General features: G+C 47.9%; 1 protein-coding gene across 1 annotated transcript in view; it reads right to left on the bottom strand.

The window, feature by feature from the left end:
- LOC108300233 (recQ-mediated genome instability protein 2) overlaps positions 1–5,464 on the bottom strand; it is a 6,719-nt gene extending 1,255 nt beyond the window's left edge. Inside the window, exon 1 of the mRNA XM_017522942.2 lies at positions 5,074–5,464. Within this exon, the coding sequence (XP_017378431.1) occupies positions 5,074–5,368 (295 nt within the window). The 5' untranslated portion in view covers positions 5,369–5,464. The remainder of the gene's footprint in view (positions 1–5,073) is intronic.
- Between the last annotated feature and the right edge of the window lie 6,544 nt (positions 5,465–12,008).

Below are 12,008 nucleotides of genomic sequence, written 5' to 3'. Positions count from 1 at the left end.
GTGCAGTGGCGTGATCTCGGCTCCTTGCAACCTCTGCCACCTGGCTTTGCCTCAGCCTCCTGAATAGCTAGGATTACAGATGCCTGCCACCACGCCTGGCTAATTTTTGTATTCTTAGTTGAGACAAGGTTTCACCATGTTGGCCAGGCTGGTCTGGAACTCCTGTCCTCTGGCGATTCACCCACCTCGGTCTCCCAAAGTGCTAGGATTACAGACATGAGCCACCATGCCCAACCATCTTCTTTGGTTTCTGATTTTACTAGGCAAAACAAAACTGTCATGTAAACTGTAATCACGCCCAAGGAATGGAGGAGGCGCTTCCATCAGAGTGTAAGTTATAATTAGACAGGCTGCTCTGAGGCAGGGGCAGAAAACCTCAGCTTTCCTCTAGTCCCGTTCCTTGCTCAATGCTACAGAGTATGTGACTGGTCTCTGTGCACAAGATGCATCCTCTTTCTGCAGACACCCTCTGACAATTACCAAGCAAATCCAATTTTCCCTCCACATTGCCAAAAAGGCTGGGCAGGCAGCCCCTGCCCCACTATTCCAACTGCTGGGCCCTATCCCTGCCACCTCAGCACATACAAGCAAATCCACACAAGGGCAGGCTGCCACTGGATGATCTAATGACATATTAACTGTGACTTGCTTCCCATTCCCTTCGGAAAGTGACTCTCCTTCAAAGCAAAACTTGGCCAGTCTCAACCACACAAAACCCAATTGCGTAAAAGAAAACTCCAAACACTGCAGGAAGGACAGGCCTGGTGCCAGCCCCGCTGCCTACCCCTATGAGGCTGCTTTCATTGCACTGCACATGGGGCCTGCGGCTCTGACGGAAGGAAGCCAGGCAAGCTGACCCCTGATCCCGCTGTTCAACTCCAGGTAGGATGTGCTCAGGTTTCTCAGAACTCCTCCCCACATTCCACTTGGGACCCTTCGTGAGAGGCTAGTTCTGAAAACATACTTGCCGTCCCCTCGGAATGGACCTAAAGTGCGAACCCACAGAAGTAGAACTGAAGACACAGGAAGAGAAGAACAAGCCCAAGGACATTCCGACCAGAAGAGGGAACAGGAGCTCTACTAGGAAGGCACACACAGCCAGCCGGATGAGCTCAAAAGCATGCGATGAGACAAACTGGCCCTATAGGTTCTACCTACACCCTCTCCCAGCTCTCCACTCTGTCCCTCCCTTTCCTTCCCGCATCCCCACCCCCCAGTTGCCATGACCACTCCAATGGTTCCCAGCCCATGTTCTGCCAGCTTCCTCCACTTCAAAACAATCCCCACCCCACTGCTGCAGTCAACATTCTGGAATCCACCTCCTGCCTCCAGAACTCAGTTGACAGCAGCATAACCTAGGTAAGCATAGTTTCTCTGCTTCTCCTGCAGACAAAGAGCAGCTTGAGGACAGGAAGAGCTTCTCATTCAACTCAGCATCTTCAGCACCTTAGGGTTATGGAAACAAACTCCTGGATGTTCCAGAGGAAGAGGCAGTGGAGGAACAGCACTAGAGCAGCACTGCAGTGAACAGAGTTCAAGGCCACCTTGAAGCAGGCAGGTCCTTCCAGACAGCCACTGAGGCTCATCAGGATACAGCCCTCCTTCCTTCCACCGCTGCCCCAGGCTTCCCAAATGCACGGGGCTCTATCCCCTCCAAGCCTTTGCACAGGCTCTTCCATGGAGCCGCACAATCTCCTCCCACTGCACCCAGAGAGTGCCCCACTGTCCCAGTTTTAACACTGAAAGCCCCATGTTCCAGGACCCTCTCAGTCCCAGGCAACCCAGGAGGATTGGTCCTTACAGGTAACTTCAGTGCATCCTTCAGGGCTGCCTCTTCCAGGAAGCCTGCCCTGAGCCCTCAAGTCTGGATCAGCTGTCCCTTGTCTGCACCACCTGGCTCTTGCCTGCAATGTTACTTTATGTTTTAGTGGCCTGCTTACCTCCCTGCCTCCCTGCCTGAAGGCAGTGACTCAATTTTGTCAAGCTGGACTTGGTATTACTTAACCAGAGGAAATGTCATGGCCCCCGCCAGCTGGCATTCAGGCCAGCGGGTATGTCAGACAAGTTCACCAATGCCCATTGGTTCAAACAATGAAGTATTTACTAGATGCCAGGCTTATGCCAGGGCTGATACCAGACAGGAGACTGTCCCAGCCTGCCTACAAGGGGCTTTGCCTGCAAGCCAACACACCAAGCAGATGGGTTATGTGCTGGGCAAAGGCTAAGGGAAAGGGTTAGCAAACGTTTTCTGTAAAGGGCCAGACAGTAACTGTTTTGAGCTTTTCCCACCATAGAGTCTTTGTCCCAGATACTCAACTCTAGCTGTAGTGGGACACTGGCAGAGGCATTCTGTAAATTACCAATGTATTCCAATAAAACTTTACTTATGGTGGGGCGTAGTGGCTCACACCTGTAATCCCAGCACTTTAGGAGGCCGAGGCAGGTGGATCACCTGAGGTGGGAGTTCAAGATCAGCCTGATCAACATAGAGAAACCCCGTCTCTACTAAAAATACAAAAAATCAGCCGGGTGTGGTGGTGCATGCCTGTAATCCCAGCTACTTGGGAGGCTGAGGCAGAAGAATTGCTTGAACCCAGGAGGCGGAGGTTGCAGTAAGCCAAGATCGTGCCATTGCGTTCCAACTTGGGCAACATGAGTGAAAATCCATCTCAAAAAAAAAAAAAAAAAAAACTTATGGACACTGATGCTTGAATTTCATACACTTTTCACAAGTCACGATTTTACTTTCAACCATGTAAAAATGTAAAAACCCGCCAGGCACAGTGGCTCATGCCTGTAATCCCAGCACTTTGGGAGGCTAAGGTGGGCGGATCACTTAAGGCCAGGAGCTCAAGACCAACCAGTCTGGCCAACATGATGAAACCCTGTCTCCACAAGAACTACAAAAATTAGCCGGGCGTCGTGGTGCACGCCTGTAATCCCAGCTACTCAGGAGGATGAAGCACGAGAATCACTTGAATCTGGAAGGCAGAGGTTGCAGTGAGCTGTGACTGTGCCACTGCACTCCAGCCTGAGACACAGAGCGAGACTCTCTCAAAAATAAAAATAATAGGAATAAATAAAAGTTTAAAAAGCATTTTTAGTTCACAGGACATGTGAAAAGAGGCCTGTCATTTGCTGACCCTGTACTAGACCAGCGCTGGGGCTGAGGGCAGAGGGAAGGCTGAAGGGCAAGGCAGTGGGGGAGGGGAACAGGAGCATGTTCTGTACCCTCACTATGAGCTAGGCACAGTGTTAAGGCAGTTGTTTACTTACTGAATGTACACAACAAGCAAGAATGATTAACTCCTTTTTATAAGAGTACAAACTCAGAAGAGTTAACAAAAGTGCTCCAGGCAGCTCAGCTGGGAAGGGGTGGAGCCAGGAATTCACCTAAGCCTGTCTGAGTCCAAAGCAGTTCAGGCCAGACCACCGACCTATCTGCCTCTAGTTAAGACTCCAAGACTGAGCAGGAGGATCCCTTAGGAATGAAGTGATCTTGGCCTGATCTCCCAGGGGAGGGAGCCGAGGGGAGGGAAGGCTCACGTATCCTCAGACCTCCTCAGCTTAGATCTCACATCCTCCAGAAGCCTCTGAGGGTCACTCAGCACCCTGCACATCCTCATGGCTCCCCCAGGGATCAGCGATCCTCTGGGACAGACACTCACTGCCTATCTCCCAGCAGGCTTTATCTGGGTCTTCGCTGCAGCCCAGCACTACGTATGGGGGGCTGATGTATAACACCTGCTCCATTGACATCTCAGTGAACAAGTGAGATGGATGTCCACTGCCTGTCACTCAAGACAATTGGTTCTTGAAGCACTTATGTGTCAGGCACTGGGCCAGATGCTGAGGATACAGTTGTCAGGACCACACAGCTCTGGCCTTCCAGAAGCTAGGCCTGGCCCAATGGTTCTCAAAGTATGGCCCCCAAACACCAGGCATGGTGGTACAGGCCTGTAGTCCCAGCTACCCAAGGAGGCTGAGTAGAAGGACTGCTTGAGCTCAAGGCCAGCCTGGGCAACACAACAGGTCCCCTATCTCAAATAAATAAAACATTTTAAAAAGTCCAAAGTAGACCAGCAGCATCAGCCTCACCTGGGAGCTGGTTAGAAATGCAATTTCCAGTCCCACCTGGACCTTGTGACTCAGGAACCCTGAGGATGGAGCCCCAGCCATCCCAGCTTTAGCAAGCCCTCCAGGAGAGACAGATACAAGCTCAAGTTTGAGCATCGGTGGCTTAAGAGAGGAAGCAGGCAGGGCGCGGTTGCTCATGCCTATAATCTCAGCACTTTGGGAGGCCGAGGAGGGCAGATCACTTGAGGCCAGGAGTTCGAGACCAGTCTGGCAAACATCGAAACCCAGACTTTGCTAAAAAAAAAAAAAAAAAAAAAATTAGCCAGGTGTGGTGGCGTATGGCTGTAATCCCAGCTACTCGGGAGGTTGAGGCATGAGAATCACTTAAATCAGGGAGGTAGAGGCTGCAGTGAGCCAAGGTCGTGCCACTGCACCCCAGCCTGGGTGACAGAGTGAGACTCCATCTCAAAAAAAAAAAAAAAAAAAAAAAAAAAGAGGAGGCAAACATGTGTGAGCTCCAGCCCAGGACAGTTCAGTGAAGGAGCAGCACAGGAGGGTCTCCCGTTCCTAGGGGTTAGGGAGGACTGAGAAAGGTACATTTGAGTTGAGATGTTAAGGATGAGCAAAAGTTCCCAGGAGAGTATTTCCCAAAACTTGATGGCAAACAAGGAAATCAATTCGGGGAGGGGGCTTGTGACAAATGCAGGTGCCGGGGTCCCTCCCCAGAAGATTCCCACTAGGAGGTGGAAGAATCCCGGGAATCTGTATTTGTTAAAGGGACTGCAGGTGATGCTTTACATCAGATCAACTTGACCAAGGAGGAACTGGAGCAAGGGTACCCAAGCAAGAACCCGCAGGGGCAGAGGCCCGGAGGTAGGGCAGCCCCACCGCGCCCCGCCCCCTTTCGAGTGTCAAGACCGGGTTTAAAGAATCTGGCCTCGACAACCTGTCAGCCGATAGCAGGGAAAAGGGCACCCAGTGAGGCCAGGGCATTACCTGGGACAAGGCAGGGCCGCCCGCGCGGCACCCGCTCCAGGCCGCGGACCGAGAAGGTCCCACTCGGGTCCCGCAGCCTGGCCTCGCCGCGGTCCGCCATCACCACCGTGCCCTGCATCCACACGACCGCCAGCTCCAGCGGTCCGCGGCCCGCCGCCGCCCGAGACAGGCGCCACGCGCCCGGGCCGCCCTCCGCATCTCGCCGCAGCTGCTCTGCCAGCACCTTGAGTGGCGGCGACCTAGGCAGCCGCACCGCCGTGGGGCCGCCAGAGAACGAGTCCGCAGCCGCCGCCATTCCGCCGAGCCGCTGCTCTCCCGCCAACTTTGAGAAGCAGCGGGGCCCGGCCGCAGCCACCAATCAGGAGCGCGCTAGCAGAGCCGGCCAATGGGCGACGTCAGAAGGCGGGACCGCCTGCCGGAGTAGCCCTCGCTATCAGCCAGGAGTGAGCATGCGTAGAAAAAGGTAAATAAATGTAGAAAGTCATAGATAATACTAAAGAAACGTCTGCAAGTTATGAAAAAATTGAAGAAATGGATTAAACTAGAATAAATAAGGGAAGACAGAGAGGCAAAGAACTTCCTCTTTCTGGCCGGGCCCAGTGGCTCATGCCTGTAATCCCAGCACTTTGGAAGACTGAGGTGGGAGGATCACCACAAGTCAGGAGTTCAAGACCAGCCTGATCAATATGGTGAAACCCCGTTTTTAACAAAAATGATAACAATAATAAAGAACGTGATTATTCATTTCAAATTGCCTTGTTTTGAGGTTAGTAAATACTGAAACGAATGAAGAGCCCGTGTTTATTGGGAGTGATCAAGAATCCAGTCAGGAGATAAGGCTGGGGAGGGAGATGGGAACAGCTGGAAAACTTGCCCTTTCTTTTATTATTATTTTCATTTATATTTTAATAGTATCAAATAATGTTAAGGTTAACAAAATATATTGCTATTTTTCACAAAAGAAATGCACATTTATTGTAAAAAAGATAGAAAAGGAAAAAATGTACAATAAGAAAATAATTGTAAAAACTGCTTATAGATACCCACTGTTAATTTTGGAGTGTATTAGCCTCCAGGTTTTAAAGTGTAAAAGTGTGTGTGTGTGTGTGTGTGTGTGTGTGTGTATTTCTGAGACAGGGTCTAATTCTGCTGCCCAGGATGGAGTGCAGTGGCACAATAACGGCTCACTACAGCATCCACCTCCTGGGCTTAGGTGATTCTGCCACCTCAGCCTCCTGAGTATCTGGGACTACAGGTGTGCACCACCACGCCCAGCTAGTTTTTGTATTTTTTGTAGAGACAAGGTTTTGCCATATTGCCCAAGATGATCTTGAACTCCTGGGATCAAGCAATCCTCCCTCCTTGGCCTCTCAAAACTCTGGGATTACAGATGTGAGCCACCACACTGGCTTATTACTGATATACAAAGATTGTTTTGTATATTGTTTTCACTTAATAATGAGCATCTTTCCATATCAGCAAATATCCATCTGCTTTCTCCTGAATGACTGCATAATACTCGATTTGTCTCATCACATATTAAACCAATATCCCATAGTTGGACATTAAGCCTATTTCCAATTTTTCACTTTATAAATACAGCCACTGTGAACCTACTTAAAAGCTAAATCTTTGTGCACATCTTTCAAATAAAATTCCCAGAAATTTCTCCCTAAAAATTGGATGTCCCCAATCAGCAAAGTCCACAAATCCTAAATCAGGCAATCAAAAAAGTCAACGTCAGTCCTTAAGAGAGACTTTGGGGGCAGGGCGCGATGGCTCACACCTGTAATCCTAGCACTTTGGGAGGCGGAGGTGGGCGGATGACCTGAGGTCAGAAGTTCAAGACCAGCCTGACCAACATAGAGAAAACCCGTCTCTACAAAATAAAATTAAAAAATAAATAAACTAAAAAGAAGAGAGAGACTTTGAATTCCCAGGGCCTCCTGCAGTACCAGCTATTCAGAAAGTGTTCAGCAAGAACTTGATTTTTTGTTGTTTTTGAGATGGAGTCTCACTTGTTGCCCAGGCTGGAGTGCAGTGGCACAATCTCAGCCCACTGCAACCTCTGCCTCCTGGGTTCAAGCGATTCTCCTGCCTCAGCCTCCTGAGTAGCTGGGACTACAGGCACATGCCACCACGCCCAGCTAATTCTTGTATTTTTTAGTAGAGATGGGCTTTCACCATATTGGCCAGGCTGGTCTCAAAATCCTCATGATCCACCCACCTTGGCCTCCCAAAGTGCTGGGATTACAGGTGTGAGCCACGGCACCCAACCAAGAATTTGATTTTTATAAAATTGAGTCAGGCCCTGTTGTAAGAACTTTGTAGGAAGTATCCCATGTACCCCAAAGACGCTGAAAAAACTCTGTTCTACACAGGTGAGGAAACTGAGGGTTAAGGAAGCTAGGTGGCTTGACCATAAACTCTCAGTAGCCTCTATGAGGCTTTGGCCTCTACACCTAATATGATTTGGCTGTGTCCCCACCCAAATCTCATTTTGAATTGTACTTCCCATAATCCCTACATATTGTGGGAAGGACCCTATGGGAGGTAATTGAATCATGGGGTCACATACCTCCATGCTGTTCCTGTGATAGTGAGTTCTCATGAGATTTGATGGTTTTATACGGGGCTGTTCCCCCTTTGCTCAGCACTTCTCCTTCCTGCTGCAATGTAAAGAAGGACATGTTTGCCTCCCCTTCTGCCATGATTCTAAGTTTCCTGAGGCCTCCCCAGCCCTGAAGAACTGTGAGTCAATTAAACCTCTTTCCTTTATAAATTACCCAGTCTTGGGAAGGCCTTTATAACAGTATGAAAACAGACTAATACAACACCTCAACCCTACCTATAAAGTAACCTGGCTTCTGGACTGAGAAGGGAGCAGGAACATCATGAAGTGGCTGCTCACCAGCAAGACCTCGTATATTCAGGGAGCCTCTCTTGAGCCCCACCACTGGAATTAATCTCTTCCTTCCAGACCAGTTTGCTGGTGCCCCAATTCAGTTTCCCAACCTCAGTTCTACTGACATTTGGGGCTGGATAATCTTTGTTGTGGGGGCTGTGCTGTGCGCTGTAGGACGCTGGGCAGTATCCCTGCTCTCCACCCACTACACACCATGGCACTGTCCTCAAGTTGCAACAACCAAAATATGTCTTCAGACATTGCCACTGTCCCCTAGGGTGCTAAATCACCTCTATGGAGAACCACTGTCCTAAGCTACAATACTCACTGATAAATAGTTGAATCTGTGTCTGTCTTACCAGTAAAGCCTGGGGTCTCAAACTAAGTAGTCAGCAGCAGACAGACAGGTAACCCTGGTGTAGCAGGGACAAACTGACCTTCTGATGTCATGGCAAAGGGGTCCATCACACTCAGCCAATGGTTGTCATGCACTGTTGCTAGATCTGATTTTTCAAGACATTTTCTTTTTTTGTTTTTGTTTTAAACAGAGTCTCACTGTCACCCAAGCTGGAGGGCAACGGCACGATCTCAGATCACTGCAACTTCCACCTCCCAGATTTAAATGATTCTTCTGCCTCAGGCTTCCAAGCAGCTGGGACAACAGACACCTGCTACCATGCCTGGGGAACTTTTCATATTTTTAGTAGAAATGGGGTTTCCACCATGTTGGCCAGGCTGGTCTCGAACTCCTGACTTCAGGTGATCTGCCCTCCTCAGTCTCCCAAAGTGCTGGGATTACAGGTGTGAGCCACCGTGCCTGGCTCAAAACATTCCCATGTATAATCGCCATGTTTAAAAAAAAATGCTGGCAATGAATTCAATTCTAAAATAAAGAAACAAACAGAAACGATGTGCCCCTGAAAGTCATCCGTGGAATGATTCTCACCCATGGGCTGCCAATCTGCAAACTCTCTAGAATGTGAGCTGTGCTCCAGGCACCAAGGCAGCCTGCATGTTCACTAATTTGCAGCTCCTTAAATCTCCTACAAAATACCCAAGAGGATATAGTGTTTCACCAGCTCCAGGAGTTGCAAAATCAGCATCTTAAATTACAGTCATGAGCAGACAACTGGGGTCTGTTGACACATGTTGAGTGAGCCTCCCTTCCAGGGACAATTATCCCCCATCCCCCACACCACAATCCATCACCCTCATGCTCAGGCCTGAAGCAACCCCCTGTGCCAGCTTCCCCGAGCCCCAGCTTTCCAGTAAGATCAAAGATCTTAGAAGGGGGTTTCCTGCCATCTGCACCAGTGAGAACAAAGGTAATATCGGAGGAACTGTAGGCCTTGGCATTACTCTTGACCTGCCCATTCACCAGTTCCCAGGCCGATCAGGCCAAAATGCTTCTGGTTTCCAGAAACAAAGAATCCTACTGCCCTAAGAAAATGGGTTGTTCTAGGTTGGGCGCAGTGGCTCACTCCTGTAATCCCAGCACTTTGGGAGGCTGAGGTGGGCGGATCACCTGAGGTCAGGAGTTTGAGACCAGCCTGACCAACATGGAGAAACCCCGTCTCTACTAAAAATATAAAAAATTAGCTGGGCATGGTGGCGCATGCCTGTAATCCCAGCTACTTGGGAGGCTGAGGCAGGAGAATGGCTTGAAGCTGGGAGGTGGAGGTTGCAGTGAGCTGAGATTACGCCATTGCACTCCAGACTGGGCAATAAAGAGTGAAACTCGTCTCAAAAAAAAAAAAAAATCTCGTCTCTAACCACTAATATATTTACATTTGAAAATCTCTTTTGGAGACTTAAAACCTCTAAATTACTGATTTTTTTTTTTTTTGAGACAAAGTCTTGCTCTGTCACCAGGTGCCAGGCTGGAGTGCAGTGGCATGATCTCGGCTCACTGCAACCTCCACCTCCTGGATGCAAGCAATTCTCCTGCCTCAGCCTCCTGAGTAGTAGAAATTACAGGCATGTGCCACCATGCCCAGCTAATCTTTGTATTTTTAGTAGAGATTTAGTATTTCTTTATGTTGACCGGGCTGGTCTCGAACTCCTAACCTCAGATGATCCACTGTGCCCAGCCTATAGACGAGAGTTTTAGGAAATCTCTTCCATGCCTGCAACCTGTTGTAATGGTTGTCTCATCTTTTCTTCCAGCTGCTTTCCTTTGCCTGCAAGAAGGGTCAAGATAAGACAAGTTTTGCCTGACCTCTTTGATGTCCTGAACTTTCTGTAGTCCTTTATTTTTCTTCAATTTGTTCATTATAAATTTAGTTTAGCATTTGTTTGATCTTTTCAACTGTCTTCATTGCATCAGTAGTTTTATTCCATAGTTCTTGCTGGTATTTGACAGGTTCATTTCTATATTTTTCAAATTCAAATGAATTATCCACTGTAAGCTAGTTATTATCAGTTGCTCTACTGAATGTTTTAGTCCACCTAACCTTTCGAGAATTGCACTTCTAAAGTTTTTATGACATTTGGATTCACACAATCTGAACGCCGTGCAGTAGCTACAGATGAACACCATGATGTGAGCAGGGTAGACTGGCTCTAAAAGACACTAACACTTCTCAGTACACATGCTGAGCTCACATGGGCCTCCACTGACCTAACATGGAGCTAGAGTCAAGAGGTATCTTGGAATTCCACATTCTGACCTTGTCATTCTTGAAGGAAAAGGATGCATCATTTCTGGATAATTCAGAAAAAACTTGCAATCTTTTCAGTTAGTTTTTAAATGAACAATTGTGTTTATCAAATTTCTGAATTAACCCTTCGGAATTCATGGGTTTCCGAAACTGGCCGTAAGCAAAAGTCTGAAGCCTGGGCTGGGCACCAAGTAACCCAGCCCAGGAAGGGACCTGAAGTGTCCTACAGTTGTTTTTCAACTTAGGGGAAACAACAGGTTCCACTAAATCCTGAAAAGGATTCTTTTGTGTGAAAAAGGGCTTGATATACTAAGTTAGACTCCCAAGACAATTCCACATTTTACTCAGGAGGCTTTAAAAAGTTTTGTCTTATGGGTAAATGGTAGCTGTTTTCACTGGTAACATCATTACCCCCATCCCTCACTTCACTTGTTTATACAAAAGAGGCTGGAGAATAAGAAGTACATTTTTACAGCTGGGTGTGGTGACTCATGCCTATAATCCTACTTAGCACTTCAGAAAGCCGAGACAGGAGGATCCCTTGAATCCAGGAGTTCAAGACCAGCCTGGACAACATAGGGAGACCCTGTCTCTATAGTAAAATCAAGAAAACTTAAAGAAACATAAAAGTAGTACATTTTTACTTACAAAGCACCAAATATAAGAGCCATTTTTTTTAATCCTAGAAAGAATATTTTGGACAGAGAAACTAAGGATCAGAAGGTTTAATAATACCTAAAATTTGGGGCCAGGTGCAGTGCCTCATACCTGTAATCCTAGCACTTTGGGAGGCTGAGGTGGGTGGATCACTTGAGTTTAGGAGTTCAAGATCAGCCTGACCAACATGGTGAAACTCTGTCTCTACTAAAAATACAAAAAAAAATTAGATGGTGTGGTGGTGCATGCCTGTAATCCCAGCTGCTCTGGAGGCTGAGGCAGGAGAATGGCTTGAACCCAAGAGACAGAGACTGCGAGATTGTGCCACTGCACTTCCGCCTGGGCAACAAAGTGAGACTCCATCTCAAAAAAAAAAAAGTAAATTGCTGTGCTGTGATTTAGAAAATTGAGCTGTTTTGAGTACGTATTTGTACAGAAACTTAGTTTTAATAAAATTAGTTTCAAAAGTTAACACTGGTTTTTTCAATCTGTCCAAGTAAGAGTTACAGCAGAACACTATCTGTATATGAGTGTTTATTTATACTAAACATACAAGAATTAGCTGGGCTTGTTGGTGGGTGCCTGTAATCCCAGCTGCTCAGGAGGCTGAGGCAGGAGAATTGCCTGAACCCGGAAGACAGAAGGTCCAGTGAGCCGACACCATACCACTGCACTCCAGTCTGGATGACAGATTGAGACTCTGTCTCAAAAAA

This window comes from Cebus imitator, unplaced genomic scaffold, assembly GCF_001604975.1.
Source record: "Cebus imitator isolate Cc_AM_T3 unplaced genomic scaffold, Cebus_imitator-1.0 Scaffold25, whole genome shotgun sequence".
Lineage (NCBI taxonomy): Eukaryota > Metazoa > Chordata > Mammalia > Primates > Cebidae > Cebus > Cebus imitator.
This window is presented reverse-complemented; position numbering and strand designations above follow the sequence as displayed.